This window comes from Balaenoptera physalus, assembly GCF_965194825.1.
Source record: "Balaenoptera physalus genome assembly, chromosome: 11".
Lineage (NCBI taxonomy): Eukaryota > Metazoa > Chordata > Mammalia > Artiodactyla > Balaenopteridae > Balaenoptera > Balaenoptera physalus.
This window is the reverse complement of record NC_138896.1, coordinates 63,199,736-63,217,485: the sequence shown is the minus strand read 5'-3', so window position 1 is coordinate 63,217,485 and position 17,750 is coordinate 63,199,736. Positions and strand designations below refer to the sequence as shown.

The following is a 17,750-nucleotide window of genomic DNA, read 5'->3' as shown; positions in this document are numbered from 1 at the left end:
CAAAGACCAGGTTGTTTCCTTATTATCAGGTGAGCAAAGATTCTCTCCTAAAGCTCTGAAAGAGCCATGTTCGTTAGCAAACACTGAGAAGTTAAAAGCACAACTCCTGCAAGTTCAGACAGAGCTGAATAATTCAAAGCAAGAATATGAAGAATTCAAAGAACTAACTAGGTAAAGTATAAATACACATTCATGCTTGCTATTTCTGATCTTTTAGTGTTGGTTTGTTTTGGTGTTTAGCATTGATGATTTAATTGAGCATTTACTTTAAATATTCTAATATAGCAGCTAACTTGTTTTGACATGAAGGAAAAGGGCTTGCATCTAGCTCTTTTTCTTTACTCATTTTTAAAAATTGAGGTACAGTTGACATAAACTTCTAGTCTTTAATAATATATTCAGTGAACTAGATGATACAGATGTTTTAAGGGATATACCTATTGAGATGAGTATCTGTTAAAGTTACTTGTAAATTCTGTATCTGGCCAGCAAATTTAAATCACCGCTGTTATGAATTAGATCAGGATTTTTAGAAATTACAGGTTTGTTAATATTCTTTTTTTTTTTTGAGATTCAAGTTCTATGCAGTTATTTATTTTTTATTAAATTTTTCCTGTTAATATTCTCACTTGATATTCTGAGTAAAAGAAAACAAAGATAAACCACATTCATATTATAACTAAGATTAATCCTATTCTAAAATATATAGAAATGTTTGTTTTAAAAATAACGTGTTACATATGGAATCATTGTGGATTGTTTGGGCTTTTGAATTGGAACGCTACCATTTGCTAGTTGAATACCTTAAACAGTCATCAATCTCTGAGCTGTATTTTACCCAAATGGAAAATCCCAGTAATAATCTGAGAATATCTCTGATTTAAAGAGATAACTATAAAGTTGTGTGAGAATATAAACTGTAAAGTACTCTACAAATGTATGACATTACTTATTACCTGAAACACTCAATATTATAATATGTATTAGGAAAAGGCAGCTGGAATTAGAATCAGAGCTTCAGTCTTTGCAAAAAGCGAACCTTAATCTTGAAAACCTTTTGGAAGCAACAAAAGCCTGCAAGCGGCAAGAAGTTTCTCAGCTGAATAAAATTCATGCTGAAACACTTAAGGTAGGTAATCTGAAGCAATACTTCAACCTTAAATCAGTGGTGTCTCATTTTGTTAATAATGGAGAGTCTGCACAGATTATCTCCAGATACAGATAGAATCCCTTGCCAACAGTTAACCCCAGGGTAATACTAGTCCTAGGGTTCTGATGTGTACCCCCAGTGGCAGGGTCATGTGGGGAAGAATACAGCATTTGGAATCAGACCTGGGTTCAAATTCTAATCTGTCAGTAACCTTAGGCAGGGTTTCCTAACTTCTGAGCCTCATTTATTGCCTCTGAATTGGAGACGAGGCCAACTTAATAACAGGGTTTTTAGAGCATTAAATGAGATAATAAAGTGCCTGGCACCTGATGGCTCTCAGTATATGGCAATTGTTGCTATAATGTGTTGTGTGCTCAAAGCTTGCAGTGGAAGAATAGAAATCCTAAAGATAAAGACCACTAAAGGATCAAGGGTAACACAGGGGATAATAGAAGGGATTGTTCCCCTAAATAACCATAGCCCTCATGAAAGAAGAAAACCGTGAACATCTGAGAATGAGGAGAGGGAAGGGGAATACATAAGGAAGGCAAAGGTTAAGAAGCTGATGCTGCTCATCCTGGTTATTTTAACTTTTGGACCAAATTCTCTGAAGGCTGAAAAAACCTTTCCTTATACATCTTAAAAATAATAGATGTTTCTCTCTAATGGTTATCTTTATCAGTGATGCTTTTCGTATCACTTAATAGGATACTGCTTTTCAAAGTAATTTTATTTGTTTGAATAGGTAATCACATGACTGGAATTTTTTTTTTAATATTATTTATTTGGTTGCACTGGGTCTTAGTTGCAGCAGGCGAGCTCCTTAGTTGCGGCTCGCAGGCTCCTTAGTTGCGGCTTGCCGGCTCCTTAGTTGCAGTACGTGGGCTCCTTAGTTGTGGCATGTGAACTTTTAGTTGCGGCATGGATGTGGGATCTAATTCCCTGGCTAGGGATCGAACCCGGGCCCCCTGCATTGGGAGCGTAGAGTCTTAACCGCTGCACCACCAGGGAAGTCCCATGACTGGAATTGTTAAAGGTACGAAGTGACAAGTCTCATTCTGTCTGCTGTCCTTTCAGCCAACCAAGACCCTCCTTGGAGGCAGTCAATGTCACAAAGTTTTTTTGTTTTTTCTTTCTTTTTCATATATTTTTTTTCCACAAACAGCATACACATACACATCATTCTACACCTCAATTTTTTGTTTAAACATAATGATATTTTAGAGTTTGTCCCATGTCTAAAGGGAGAAAAACAAACTTTCTCTCACTTTTTTTTTTTTTTTTTTTTTTTTTGGCTGCGTTGGGTCTTTGTTGCTGCACACGGGCTTTCTCTAGTTGCAGTGAGCGGAGGCTACTCTTTGTTGCAGTGCGCGGGCTTCTCATTGTGGTGGCTTCTCGTTGTGGAGCACGGGCTCCAGGTTCGTGGGCTTCAGTAGTTGCAGCACACAGGCTCAATAGTTGTGGCACACAGACTTAGTTGCTCTGCGGCATGTGGAATCTTCCCAGACCAGGGCTTGAACCCGTGTCCCCTGCATTGGCAGACAGATTCTTAACCACTGCACCACCAGGGAAGTCCCTCTCTCCTTTTTGTTTTTGTTTGTTTTTTGTTTTGTTTTGGCAGCTGCACAAGAACATACTGTATGGATATATCATGATTTAACTTGATATATATCAAGTTAAATACTATTATTTAACTTGAAAATACTATTTTCAAGTAAATACAAGAAAAATACTATTTTTTTCTTATAAAGGTAGAATTTTTAAGATTGCTTTTTTAAAAAGGCGGCCTTTAAAATCTGTGCAGGAAATTATTTTAAAATACTTAGAGAATATCATCAAATGTTTCATAATTTGAGTTTGTAGCCCCTTAGCAATAGAATTATAGAGCTTGAAGCACTGTGGCATTCTAGTCTACTTCTTTTTATAGCTGAGCAAACAGGATGAAGGGGATTAAAAGGTTTGCCAAGAGTAGCATAGCAATTCAGGTCTTGTTGCTGTTGTTCATTTTTAATTATATGAGAACTTTATGGATACATTATCCTTGTTTAAAGAAAGTATACATATGTATACAAGTTTCGGTTAAAGTTCCTTTTGAGTACCACTGCCAGTCTGGGTCTAATCTGGTCCTTCATCCCCCATCCCCATCCCCAGGGGTAATTTATCATCAATTTGGGAATCCTTTTTCTTAACAATTTTGTACAGTAAATATACATAGTCTGAGAAGATATGTAGAGTTATTTCATAGATAGTTTTTTTTTTTTTGTCGTACTTTGTTTTTAAAAATAAATGGAATCATCCTACATATGTTATTCTTCAATGGGCTTTTGTTAACTCAGGAATATGCCTTGGGTCTTTCCACATGAACTAGTACTTAGAACTCTACCTCATTTTAAACCCAGGCTTCTGTGCTTTGGAATAATTACGTGGCTTATTTAGGTGGTTTCCAGTGCAAGCATTCTCCGGGGCGGGTTTTATGAAGGAGAAGTGGTAGTTTTAGGACGTTTCAGTATCCTGCTGAAGTGCCCTCCAAGTGGCTGCACCACATTCCTTCCCAGGAAGCCTGGGAGCACTCCTTCCATAGCACTGGCCCCAGAACTGGCATTGTTCTCCAGTCTGATGGGTGAAAATGGTTTTAATTCTACTTTCCCTCATTTCTAGTGAGGTCAGACCACATCTTTTCCTATGTTCATTGCCATTGGTTGGAACACAGGAAAAGATGTTTGACCTATGAAAAAGTGCCTATTTTCCTACTAGTTATCTTTTTCTTGTGATTTGTAGGCGTTTTATGTGTTAATCTTTTGTTTGTTATGTATACTGCCAGTATATTCTGCCATCATGTTCCTTGTCTTTCATCTTTGTATGTGATACTTTTGTTATACAGAAGTTTTAAAATTGTGATATAGCCAGGTTTACCGATCTTTTATCTTTGCGACTTTCTTTTTTTGGCCGTGCCGAGTGGCTTGCTGGATCTTAGTTCCCTGACCAGAGATCGAACCCGGGCCCCAGCAGTGAAAGTGCCAAGTCCTGACCACTGGCCTGCCAGGGAATTCCCTCTTTGTGACTTTTTAAATACATTTTTAAAGGCCTAGACAATCTCAAGAGCATCAGTATATTCTGCTTTCTTTTACTACTTTTTATTTTTTTTGCTTTAAAATATGCTGTTTATTTTTTCTCCAATTATAAAAATAATACATTATCTAAACAGATAGTTTAGGAAACACAAAAATCCACCCAGGAAAACAACAACAAAAGCCCCACCATTCCACCAGTCAGAGATAAGCGCTGCTGGTGTCTGTGACGAAGGCACATCTGAGGCCGTGTGCCCAGCCCCGGCCTCTGCAGAACTGAGGTGGGGCTGCAGGCCAGGAACAAACAGCGAGACACACGTAAGACAGCCGAGCAGGATAAAGCCGGAGTCTTGTCCTCCAACAGCTAGAAGCTGTTTCTCCCTCCTTGGCACACGGTGAGGGCCAGCGTCCCAGGCCCCACAGGGACGCCCCCAGCAGCTGCCAGGGGAGCACGGTTTACCCAGATGCTCTGGAATGATTTTAAAATCTGGAGCAGATTCACGGCTATCCCTGTGCTAATCTCACTCATGGCTTCCAGATCTGCTCCCTGTGCCAGGAGCAGGTGGGGAGAGGCCTCGGGCCGGGGTGCCCGAGGGGCCTGGACACGGGCTGTCATGTGCAGAGAAATGCCTGGGAGCCACGCATCTCAGGGGGGACTGGCCTGCCTGGACCTCACTGCATACAGACGATGCCTTTTAAGTCTGGGCAGAAGACAGAAGAACTCACAATAAAAGGAAGGCTGCAGTAGGGCTCCAACGTTTCTGCACATAGAACGGTGACCATTTTTGATGCTGCAGAGCCCCACCCACCAGGGGACACAGGAAGAGCACGTCCCGGCTCCCTGGGGACAGGGCTGGCCTCTCCTCCTCTCAGCCAGACACCCACGTCCATGGCCACAGGGGCTGCCCCAGGGCTCCCCGGGGCACAGCGGGGACCTGCGGGCAGGGACCCTGAGCCTGTGGGTGCGACCGCACGTTGCAGAGCCGGCACCGGGAGACGGGGCGAGAGCCGGGTGCCGGGGTTGGAGTCCCAGCTCTACCGCCCACTGCCCTTGGACCAGGCAGTCTGTTGGGCCTTGGTTTCCTCGTCTGTAAAGTGGGAATAATGCCCACCTCGTGGGCTCCTGAAGGGACTAAATAAAACATGAGAAGCAGGTCACGGCACTGGCACATCTCAAGGGTCAATAAATGTCACAGTACCCATCACTCCTTCCCATTAACCTGCTTCGTGTCAACCCTGTAGCTCTCATTTTTTTAAAAACTGTGCCTGTGAGCGCTGACCGAAGCCTGGGGGGTAAAGGGGAGGTTTATCCTACCCAGAGCCAACCCGAATCTAGATCCAGCCAGGCCTGCCAGGTGACGAGAACCCCTGAGCCAGCGGCCTGGACCCTGGACCAGAGAAGAGCAGCCCCGCGAGGGCTCTGCCAGGGCCGCGTTCAGACAGCAGAGCAGACAGGGCCCAACAAAGGACAGGCTTGTGTGGAGGGGCCCCGTGGGGGGGCACTGAGGCGATGCAGGCAGACCTCAGGGGAAGGCACCGGCCAAGCTGGAACTCTCCCTGCAAAACAGTGAATCCCTCATCATTGTTTTGCCTTTAATCGCATTTTTAAACACTTAACGTACAAACATCTGTTCTTTGATGTTTCGTCTTTGTTCCTCTGTCATCCTCAAAATGAAAGTCTGGAACCTTCTGCACTAATTTTAAAGTCGGGCTGAACGTTTAGTAATGAACAAGGCTGCTTAAATTTCCCTCTAATTTTGTCTAAGTCTTCATGAAGTTTATCATAAGTAGGGTCATCATAAGGGAGTTTCTGAATCATTCCAATCAACGATTCTAAGACCTTCATCTTTCTGCTGTCTTTCTCAGTGGTGGAACCGTGCAGGAGACATCTCCACGCAGAAGCAAAACCTTGGTAGCACCTGATCTCAGATCTGATTTTAGCTCCATGTAACGTGTTATACTGTCTTCCTTCAATCATACCCAAACTACTTCCTTATTCATAGCCTTCCTGATACCCTTCCCCGTGAAACCTCTCATCCGCCATCACGATGGCATCGAACATGTCCTGACTCCCGGCCATGGCGGCAGCCGCCCCGACCCCAACCCCCGCCCCTCCCGGCCACAGACCCGCAAAGCCTCGGGCACGGACACCTCTTTTACTACTTTTATAATTTTCTTTTTGCATTGAGATGTTTAATGCGTCTACTATTTTATTTTTAAATGGCATGACACAGGTTTACCTTTTTTAAAAAATAGACCATGTTTTATATATGGAATCTGAAAAAAAAAATGGTTCTGAAGAACCTAGGGAGGGGCAGCACAGGAATAAAGACGCAGATGTAGAGAATGGACTTGAGGACACAGGGAGGGGGAAGGGTAAGCTGGGACGAAATGAGAGAGTGGCATGGACACATATACACTACCAAATGTAAAATAGATAGCTAGTGGGAAGCAGCCACATAGCACAGGGAGATCAGCTCGGTGCTTTGTGACCACCTAGAGGGGTGGGATAGGGAGGGTGCGAGGGAGGGAGATGCAAGAGGGAAGAGATATGGGGATATGTGTATATGTATAGCTGATTCACTTTGTTATACAGCAGAAACGAACACACCATTGTAAAGCAATTATACTCCAATAAAAATGTTTAAAAAAATAATAAAATAAAATAGTGTTTTTCTCATGTTTTTCTCATTAATTTGAACTTTCCACATATAAATTATTCTATTTCTGGACTTTTTATTTTCTTCCAGTGTTCTATTTGATTATACATATGCTAATAATGCATTGTTTTAGTGACCATACACTTACATTTTTATATTGACCAGGGAAGTCTTCCTAATTTGTTGTCTTTTTAATTGTCTCTTCTTGCACTTTTTTTTTTTGTATACAGTTTGGAGTTGACTTATCAAGTTTCATTTTTAAAAATCTTACAACAATTTTTGCTTGAGACTGCTTTGAACTGATAGATTTGTTTCCACAAGGGCATTTCTATGCTGCGTCTCAAGGATACCTTTTGTTTTCTTTTTTTTCTTAAATATTTGTTTATTTGACTGCTCCAGGTCTTAGTTGCAGCATGTGGGATCTTTAGTTGCGGCATGTGAACTCTTAGTTGTGGCATGTGGGATCTAGTTCTCTGACCAGGGATTGAACCTGGGCCCCTTGCAGTGGGAGAACAGAGTCTTAGCCACTGGACCACCAGGGAAGTCTCAAGGATACCTTTTCTTTTCTCTTGATGAATAGAATTATAATTTTATCCTCTCTGTTCACACAATTATAAATATGCTGTTGTTTTCATGTGTGCTAATGTTGTTCTCCTAATAATTTTTTGCTGTAGATCATAACGACACCAACCAAGGCTTATCAACTTTGGTCTCGACCAGTACCAAAATTAAGCCCTGAACTGGAGAGTTTTGGCTCTGCACACACTCAGAATTCTAGCAGATTGGATAAGGATATCTTAAATGAGCCAGTGCCACCTGAGATTAATGAACAAGCTTTTGAAGCCATTTCTGAAGAGCACAGAATGGTGCAGGTACCTGTTTAGTATTAAAATCGTATCTTTTTAAGGATGAGTGTGTAAAAATCCCTGGGTTAGAAATCAGCCTGCTCTTGTTCTTTCAATCTGCTTTGCAGTATTTAGCAAGTCAGTTTCCACTGTCCTTGAGCTTTGGTTCTCTCGTGTGTAAAAAGACCAGTTTGCCACTAGCTTCTAGTTCCAGAACTGGTTTACATGGCACAGTGTTGTATCTGCTAAAGAAGATTAAATAGTTGAAAGAATCTTGTGATAGATCAAATTTTAGACAGCTTTTGGTATATTTGAAATAACATGTGAAGTTTATCTCAGAATTCAGTGATTTGTTTTTTCTTTTAAGAAGTTTATCTACTGTCTAGTAAAACTTATAGGGAGCCACGTCACCCCAAATTCCAAAATTTTGCCCTTCCACAGGTATGGAGGCCTTTCTGGTGAAGTCACTTCATATAGGCCTGAGAAAGCTTCTTAGAAGTCTCAAGATGGCTGTACGATTTAATCTATGATTTTAATTTTAATCACTTCTTTCCTTTGTGTTTCAAATTATCCACTTTGATGGGCCACAAGTGTAATTCTGAAACATGAGAAATCATTAGTGTAGTCTTTTGAAATGGTTTTCTGGCTCCAAACTGGCCTTTGATACCTTTGTCCATATGAGGTTTTGAGTTTTGTATTTTTAATGCAGAAGAAATGATGGACTGTTTAAGATGTCCATTAAAAGAATTTTTGACCACTGAAGTTCTTGTGTTGCAGGAACAAATGTGTGCCCTTCAAGTCAAGTTGGATGAAGAAGAGCATAAAAACCTAAAGCTTCAGCAGCACATTGACAAACTGGAACATCATTCTACTCAAATGCAGGAGGTGAGACCGCGAGCATTGCCTCAGAAAATATATGAAACAGATCCTCAAAGTAAGAGCGTCCCAGGAAGGAAATGACTTTCTGAAGCCTTGGTCAAGGTTTATTTGAGTTGTATTCTCTATTTTGTTACTTCACCTACTATTCTGATAATGAGACACACACCCCTAGTCTGAATTTAAGACTAGATTTTAAAAACAGAAACAAGGTGATGATTTGGAGTGTGTCTTAGCATGCCAGTATTTTTTTTCCAGTAAATTTATCTCTTTCCCAAAGCTTTTCTCATCTGAAAGAACTGATTGGACCGAACAGCAGCAAGGGTATCTCTCTCAGTTGAATGTCCTTGAAAAGCAGCTTCAAGACACTCAGACCAAGAATGACTGTGAGTCTGAATACTGGAAGCTTCCTAATCTGAATACTGTAACTCAGTATCTTTTTACTCGTATGGATAAAATGTTGTCCCTGTGTTTTTGGTTGGTTGTTTCTGTTTGTTTGTTTTAAATTAGACCAGACGAGTAATAGCAATATATTATAAAGGGTAGTTCTCTCCAGGACTGCTCTCAAACAAATGATACAAATGTCTGCTTAAAGTTTTAATACTGCTTTGAAAACAAAGTGTCTTGAATTCATAAGATGAAGGTTTTACTAGTGACAAAAAAGCATAAAATATATTTGTATATATTCATAGATGTGGGAATATCATTTAATAACCAGTTTTTTTAGTTTTTTCTTTCATCAGAGTATTTGCAATAGCTTATGATAAAGCTAAGGCAAAAAAGACAACCGTTTCCTTTTCTTTGATCTAAAAAGTTACCTAATTTTAATTCCAGTTGGAGTTTCCTTAGAAGACCAGAGTGTTTAACCTATTTTGGAAAGTTCTGGTACATCTCCAAAGGGTTTTCAATAAGTAAGATTAGGTCACTTAAAATACGTTAAATCTCTTGGCTTTTTTTCTTATTTGAAGAGTTTTGATGCACATTCTGCAGGAGAAATGTAGAAAAATCAAATGACCTACATGTGAGGGACAGGTGTTAACTTTTTTTTTTTGGTAGAAATATACCAAAAACCATGAGCAAGGGAGAGGAAGAAAATAGAAATCTCAGTGCTCCTAGATACCTCCCATTTAGTTGTTCAAAATTTTTACTCTTAAAATGGTCTCTTCAACTTGTTTTTACTGATTGTGTGAAGGGTACCTATCAAATTTGCCTCCTTTGTAAAAAATACATGTAAAGAAAAGTCTGTTAAGAGTTATTATGTGTTTGTTTGTTTGTTTTAGTTTTGAAAAGTGAGGTACATGACCTGCGAGTAGTTCTTCATTCTGCAGACAAGGAGCTGTCTTCGGTGAAACTGGAGTATAGTTCATTCAGAGAGAGTCAGGAGAAAGAACTCAACAGCCTTTCCGAAAGACACATGCATGTACAGCTTCAACTACATAATGTCAGGTAGAGTTGTTCTGTTATTGTTTCAAGTTGCCTGATGGCCTGTAACCCAGGACTACTTGAAGTACAAGTGCTGTAAACCCAACTCAAGCTAGTTTAAAAAACTAAAAGGTAATTTATTGGGAATGCCCTGGCTGTCCAGTGGTTAGGACTCTGCGCTTTCACTGCCGAGGGTCTGGGTTCGATCCCTGGTCAGGGAACTAAAATCCTGCAAGCTGCACTGTGCCCCCGTTTAAAAAAAAAAAAAAAATGTAGTTTATTGGCTCACGACATTGGGAAGCCCCAGAGGTGATTTTGGTTTCACAGACAAACTAGATTGAATCTCAAACAATATTGTCAGTGTGCATTCCCATCCCCCCACCCCCCCTCCAGCTTCTCTCCCTCACTTCCTCTTTCAGTCCCTCCCTCCCTTTCTCTCTGTTCTTCTTCCCTCTGTGTATTGCCCTTATTCTCTTCTACTGTTGAGGACCTTCCTCTATGTGACGGGGAACAGATTGCCTCAGACAGCTCCATCTTCTGTCTCCTGGCATAACAACCCTTGCGAAGAAATTCTCTCTCCCCATCGCCATATATCAATCCCAGAGAAAATTGGTATTGTTCTTGCTTGAGTCGTCTGCTTACTTTTTGGTCAATCACTTACCAAGGGTTGGCGCAACAGAGGTGACGTGTCTGTTCCCTCTCCAGCGGGAAAGGTGTGCTCTTACTAGAAGGGACAGTACAAGGTAGACCAAACCAGTAGTTGCCACCATTGTCCACAGTAACTCCAGAAGCTGGCTAGTTAGTCAAGTGCTGGTAATCTTGAAACAAAGTAATCTAAGATGTAAGTTGTTTGTTTTTACTGTTTTTTTTTCTCACTAATTTCAACCTTTTGTAAAACGTAACTTAAAACCATCTCGTGGTTTTGATGCTATTTCCCAAGTCTATGGCAATAATTTAATAATGGACATTGATTGTGATACTGTGAGTGTGATATGAGTGTGACTGCTCACTCTAGAAAAGCTGCTAATAGACAACCTTGAATTTAGTTTTTATAGACATTGCAAAGACTAAAACCTATAATGCTTGAGTGTTTTTTGAATATGCAACAAGGAATTTAAAATAGAGGAAGAAAACTTGAGGTCTGCATGTCTCCATAGACATGTTTTTGTTGGGCCTGCCCAGTATGGTTTTTGAAAAAAATTTAGCATAACATTTTTAAAATTGAGAACTTTCTTATAAAGATCCATATTTCAGCATCCTCTTAAAAATCCAACAAGTTGCTGGCACTGGGCCCACATTCTTGCATGGCAGCCATCCTTTAGAGAGGGGCCTGTGCTAAGTCAGCACAGCCTCCACTCCCCGGTGCCATTTCCCCAGCACCAAGGCTGCTGGTCAGTGGCTGTTTATCATCACAGGTGCACTGTTGTTTTTCTTACACCTGGTATTAGTTTTTAACATCCGAATCACTAAATCTTATCTTGGCTCTGTCAAACTAATTTTGTGTGATTTTTTTTGCACTCAATGTGATGTACATTGAGTATATCACTTACTGGGCTGCTTAAACTGTCATGGCTCTCAAAGGTTGTTAAGACCTCTAAGTGAAACCACCCAACCGCCGTGTATTTCTTGAATTATTTTACCTGCTTTATATATACAGTTTGTATCATAAATCATATGTTCTCCCTCCCTACCATGTATTGTCTGTATATCTGTCTTTAGCAACTGATTTATCCCACTTCGTAATTTGCCACTTATACTCTGCATGGAGTTAGTGAAGCCAGATAGATCCAGGTCTCACAGCCCTCTGTGTACAAGCTGGGACATCTGTTTTGGGTGGTCCAGAGGTCATGTTTACTAGTTTTTGGATGAACTCTCTTTGGGCATGTCACAGTATGTTGTGAAGTAGAATAAGAAGGTGAAAACCTAAAAAGCAGTAAGTAATAATCATGTGACTTAAAAGATAGTTCTATCCTAAAGGAGTTTATTCTCTTGCTCAGATCAAAGCCATATTTGCCATCTTGAAAAACCTTCCTATAGTCGGGAGAATAGGTGCTGAGTCTATAGAGTTCAGCTATCAACAAAATTAAATCAATGGGCAGTCTTTAGTTTACATGAGGGTTAGGTCTGGAACCCCCTAAATGAGTCTCATCACCCGAAATTGCCAATCAATTAAGCATGTCTGGTTGAAATCACGGGAGAAAGAATGAAGAAGTAAATGGCCGCAGGCTAACACGCCCAACCTGTCTTTTCCATCCCCATCACACTAATATTCGTGCATCACATCATAATGACCATTTCACAGAAGTCTGTGAGGAGCTTTACATCAGTCAAGCCTTCTGTAAGTTGGGAATGGTCTGTAGATGGGATAAAGTGAACTGCAGATAAATCTGACTAGCAGAACTACATTTAATGTCTATATTTACTTTTGTAAAAATGTTTTCCTGATAAAGATTAGAAAATGAAAAGCTTCTTGAGAGCAAAACCTGCCTACAGGATTCCTATGACAACTTACAAGAAGTAATGAAGTTTGAAATTGACCAACTTTCAAAAAACCTCCAAAACTGCAAAAAAGAAAATGAAACTCTGAAATCTGATCTGAATGTAAGTTAAGAAGGATATTGGTTATTGATGAACTTGTTCTGGATGTGTGACTGTTTGACCTCTTCCTAACTTCTGTACTGGCCCATTGTGCCTGCTGCATAGAAGGTACTCCATGTGTTTGTTGACTACACCTTAAAATCTAATATAACATTGTCTTTTAGAATTTGATGGAGCTTTTTGAGGCAGAAAAAGAACGCAATAACAAATTATTATTACAATTTGAAGAAGATAAAGAAAACAGTTCTAAGTGAGTGCTATTTATCTTTTCCATAGTTGACTAGAATATCATTTACTACCACATTCTTTATCTTGCGAGTTTTCTTTTTTTTTTTTAATTGCTAATAGCCTGTTAAGTTTTTTTTTGAAGCATTCCAAAACGAATATCAGATTTTTTTTGTATAAATGGCTATGTAGAGAAACTTAATTTTTCAAAACATTTAATAACTAGCTACAGTACTTTTTAAATGAATAGCAATTGGTGGTGATCAGAACTCGGGACCTTCTGTAAATAAACCACAGTATTTATTATTGAAAGGTGGGGACTGATTTATTTCTGTCTCTACTATTTGATTTCTCTCTGCTCTTTTTTTCTTCTGGTCCCTTATATGAACACCATTGTCTTTCTTTCCTCTCTCCAAATTCTTTTCCTTGGTGAACTCTCTCAGTCTCTTCGTTCCAGCCAACAGGAGGATTATTACTCTAATAAGAATTTGTATTAGTGTATTCAGCAGATCCTTGTAGAGTTCTTACTATGAGACAGATTCTCTTCTAGTCCCTGCTATATACTGGTGACTCCATCTAATTGGGAAAGACAGTTAACATTTAGTCATTCATTCAAACGTTTAGTGATATCCAGCAAGCCAGGCACTGTTCTGGTAAATGCCAGGACGTTTAGAGGTAAGACAGTGAACAAAATAGCCCCGCCCTTTTGAGGTTCACATTGTAGCACAGAGAGGTGGGTAATAAGTAAATACTATATATTATGTTAGGGAGTCCTAAGTACTCTGGAGAAAAATAAACTGTCCTGGCACAAAACTGGGTTCTTGTTAAATAACTGTTGAAGAAACTGGTTCAAATTTCTGATCCTACTAGAATACAATTCCTAACACCAAGTATGTGTCTAATAAAGTTCAGTTGCATTGCATTGAATCTCTTCTGTACGAATGGACTCAGTTCCTGTTTCCATTGAATGAGTCATGAGTAAAAGATAGTTCTTCTTTTCCAGAGAAATCTTAGAAGTTCTTGAAGCTGTACGTCAGGAGAAACAGAAAGAGATGGCCAAGTGTGAGCAGCAGGTAAATGTCCTATTCTCTAACTCTGAAATTTGAGGTTTATAACTTTTTTTCCTGATGTCCAAAGAGATTTGTTATAAAAACTGTTTCAGCTTTCAGATGTTGAAAATTTATAATAAAATGATGGAATTTTTGGTTGGTTGTATTATTTTCAACTCTTGTTTTTCTAACTCCCAGATGGCTATAATCATAATTTGTTGGTGGTTTCCTGATAGAGATCACAAAATCATTATCTTTTAACCCAACTTTTTATTTTCAGATATTACTCCTTAGTATACACTGTTTAATATGAAAAGCAGATTTCAACTCCTTTTATGCTTTTTAAAATACATGTGTGTGGTTAACTTTGTGATTTAATTCTCTTTCTAAAAATATTAATTTTTCCCTATAGATGGCAAAAGTACAGAAACTAGAAGAGAGTTTGTGTGCTACCGAAAAAGTAATCAGTTCTCTGGAGAAGTCTAGAGATGCTGACAAGGTAGGTAGAGGTTGAGGATATAGCCCCCTGCATTTTCCTTATAAACGCTGCCTTCGCATTCCAGTCTCCTGCTCCCAGGGTTAGCTAGCATTTCTGTATGCACTTAGGCCTTGCTCATCTTCCAAGGCTGCTAGAGAATGAAGTCTTTAATTTTCCTCATAACTTCAAGCGCAAACTGTTCTATCACTCTTTTTTTTTTAAATAAATTTATTTATTTATTTATTTATTTATTTATTTTTGACTGTGTTGGGTCTTCGTTTCTGTGAGAGGGCTTTCTCTTGTTGTGGCGAGCGGGGGCCACTCTTCATTGCGGTGCGCGGGCCTCTCACTGTCGCGGCCTCTCTTGTTGCGGAGCACAAGTTCCAGACGCGCAGGCTCAGTAGTTTTGGCTCACGGGCCCAGTTGCTCTGCGGCATGTGGGATCTTCCCAGACCAGGGCTCGAACCCATGTCGCCTGCATTGGCAGGCAGATTCTCAACCACTGCGCCACCAGGGAAGCCCTCTATCTCTCTTGATGGCAGTGTTTCTAAAACACATCCCTGCCCCCTTTAACTAGGATGCTTTAAGGTCAGTGCGACCTTTTCTCATTGATTGTGAGTGCCATGATACAAATTCTCAAATCCCTGGTGTTGGCTTTAACTAGAATAATAAACATTAATATGTATGTCTGAACATAAAATTAGTTGTACATTCCTTATATGTCTAGCTCTTATTCATTCATAAAACCAAAGCAAACAATTAACTAAAATATTAGAAAACCAATAAAATATAAATTGGTAATATTAATAATGTAATGTGACATATGATATTTTGCTAAAATAAAATTGACTTCTCCTATTGTCATTTGGAAAGATAAATGATTTATCATTAAAAAAAGATCTCCTTGCTGTCATTGGGTATGAAGATATTGTTTCTTTCCTTGTCAGGAAGTTGTAGCTGACCTCATGAGCCAGATCCAGGAGCTAAGAACCTCAGTATCTGAGAAAACAGAAACCATAGACACCCTGAGACAAGAACTGAAGGACATCAATGTAAGTTCTGTCGCCAACAAGATATTAAATTTGAGCACGAGGCACAGTTCACAGACTCAAGTGGTTAACAAATGCCCCACAGAAAAAAGGGTTCTGTGGTCACCCAGGTTTGAAAATATGTACTAGTGAAAGCTCAGCAGGCTTGGGTATCTGCAGAACCCGCAGGGCCTTCAATATGCTGACGTGTGTGCTGTGTGCATCTCGGGAAGGCAAAGTCGGCTGCAGCATTTCTCAGATCTCACTGATCTGGGAACAGTGCTCTCTGTGCACATTTGGGAATTGCTGATCCAAACCACATCAGAAACAGACTGACTGTTGCCTCTGATGGTTAAGGGTATGTGGTGTTCCTTAATTGCTTCAAGAAAAAAAATAGCACATTTTAGTTAAGTTCAGAGACGTCAGTGATTTAGAAAGTGAGTTTGTTTCCCCATTATTGGATTTTATCATTTCCTAAAGTAACTGCTTACTCTTCCTGCATATAAATGGTGAATGCTTCCTCCGTCCCTTGGGTCAGGGTAGTTTTTTGTTAATGTTCCTCACTCCTGTGCTCCAAAGGGAGCTTGCTGCACTCCACTGATTTCTGATAAAGATGACAAAAGCAGATGTTTTTTCACTGATACCTGTGGGACTTTTCCACTTCTTCTTGCCATTCATCCATTAACTCTTCCACTCCTTCATTCAACAAGTAGTTATTGAATTTATTTGTGTTAATCTGGTCATCACCTTGGAACTCAGACTCATTCTTCAGTTATTTTAATCTAAAAATAAACTGATAATAAAGCAGACAGATCTTGTATCATCATTTTCTTTTCTGCAGGGCAAATACAATTCTGCTTTGGTTGACAAAGAAGAGAGCAAAGCATTGATTAAGAGACAGGAAGTGGACATTCTGGATCTGAAAGAATCCCTTAGACTGAGAATACTCTCCGAGGACATAGAGGTAGATGTTAACACATCATCACCCTTTTTGGTTTATTACTTGTCAGTATGTTTCTATGTGTTATTAATGAATAAATAGAAGACTTTTAAAAAGGAGTAAGTCATAATTTGAGCCACTTTCCCTAAGGTAGTTAGGCAATTGATAGATAATACTAAGATTGTTATATTTTGTTTAGTTGATTTATTTCCATTCATTTGTGCTAACACCATGCTAAGTTCCTGTAACTCACCCTCTTCTGAAAAGGAAGCAGAGTGGAAACTGCATTTACTTGGATGTAGTGGTAGCAGCAGGGAGCAAAGAAAGGGCTGGTTAACCACAAAATTGCTTCTTGTGTTTTAGCTAAAATAAGTTTTAATTATCTTGTTGTTGATGTAAATGTATCTTTTAAAAAATTAAGCAGTACTGTCGTGTGGTTCAATATTCAAAATATATAAAGCAATATACATTCCCTCTTGTATATCCTTCCAGAGATATTTTTGGCTAATCCTATATACCTTGAGTTTTCCTTTTTTCACACAGATGGTAACCCACTATGTATACTGCTCTGAACCTGCTTTAGAAATAGTTTTCTTACTATCCATGAAACAAATATTTATTGAACCCACCTGCCATACAACCTGTACCTGTTTGTCATTTGGGAATGGAAGAATGATTGAAACACAGATACTTACCTTGAGGCATGCAATCTAGCTTAAGAGGTAGATGTATTATGATGTAATAAATGACTTCAGAGCACAGAAGAGGGAGGGAGAGGAGCAGTTCTGCCTGGAGAATTCCAAAGAGCTTCCCGGAGAAGATAGTATTAGTACAAGACTTTGCTAGGGAGGGAAGCCGGCACCTGTGAATGTTTGTGGAGCATCCTCATAAAGGGGAACAGTTGGGTGTGACTGGCTTGAGGTGGTTGGCTTTTTGGCCAACCCAATAATAATCTAGATATGAGAATTAGATGCATATAATAGTGAAAAATTCAAATCAACTGAAATATTTAGTGAAGGGTTAAATGGTGGTGCATCCATAAGATGAAATAGAGCCCACTCAGTGAAAATGATATAATAAAAGAGTAAGTATATGTGGAGATGTTTGTGATCTATCAGGTATGTGTGTGCAATACATGTATCTATGACGTATATGTAATACTGTATGTTTAATGTATATGTAATATACACTATTATATATATCTGTGCACATATACATGAACATCTGGAAAGTTAGGGGGAATAGATTCTGCTCTAATTTGGTAGAGATTACATACACTGTGTACATAGGAATTATGTATGCAACCTATAGGACTTCTAATTCTCTCTGCCACTTTCCATCAAGCTACTCCCCTGAAAATTTGATGGCCTGTGACACTGTATCACAGTCTGGTGAACTGGCCAGCCCCTCC

General features: G+C 39.5%; 1 protein-coding gene and 1 pseudogene across 4 annotated transcripts in view; one reads left to right on the top strand and one right to left on the bottom strand.

The window, feature by feature from the left end:
- Positions 1 to 17,750, top strand: part of KIF15 (kinesin family member 15) — a 120,710-nt gene that overhangs the window by 83,017 nt on the left and 19,943 nt on the right. For 2 of the 3 annotated variants that reach the window (XM_082412717.1, XM_082412719.1), the window contains exons 15-26: positions 6 to 171; positions 988 to 1,129; positions 7,553 to 7,750; positions 8,501 to 8,608; positions 8,880 to 8,985; positions 9,880 to 10,045; positions 12,472 to 12,622; positions 12,784 to 12,869; positions 13,848 to 13,917; positions 14,306 to 14,392; positions 15,319 to 15,423; positions 16,241 to 16,363. In XM_082412717.1, the coding sequence (XP_082268843.1) occupies positions 6 to 171; positions 988 to 1,129; positions 7,553 to 7,750; positions 8,501 to 8,608; positions 8,880 to 8,985; positions 9,880 to 10,045; positions 12,472 to 12,622; positions 12,784 to 12,869; positions 13,848 to 13,917; positions 14,306 to 14,392; positions 15,319 to 15,423; positions 16,241 to 16,363 (1,508 nt within the window). The remainder of the gene's footprint in view (positions 1 to 5; positions 172 to 987; positions 1,130 to 7,552; positions 7,751 to 8,500; positions 8,609 to 8,879; positions 8,986 to 9,879; positions 10,046 to 12,471; positions 12,623 to 12,783; positions 12,870 to 13,847; positions 13,918 to 14,305; positions 14,393 to 15,318; positions 15,424 to 16,240; positions 16,364 to 17,750) is intronic. The other variant, XM_082412718.1, reaches the window with a different exon arrangement.
- LOC309637778 (protein LTO1 homolog pseudogene) lies at positions 4,951 to 7,543 on the bottom strand (annotated as a pseudogene). Its single transcript has one exon. The product of its transcript is annotated as a protein LTO1 homolog pseudogene (transcript).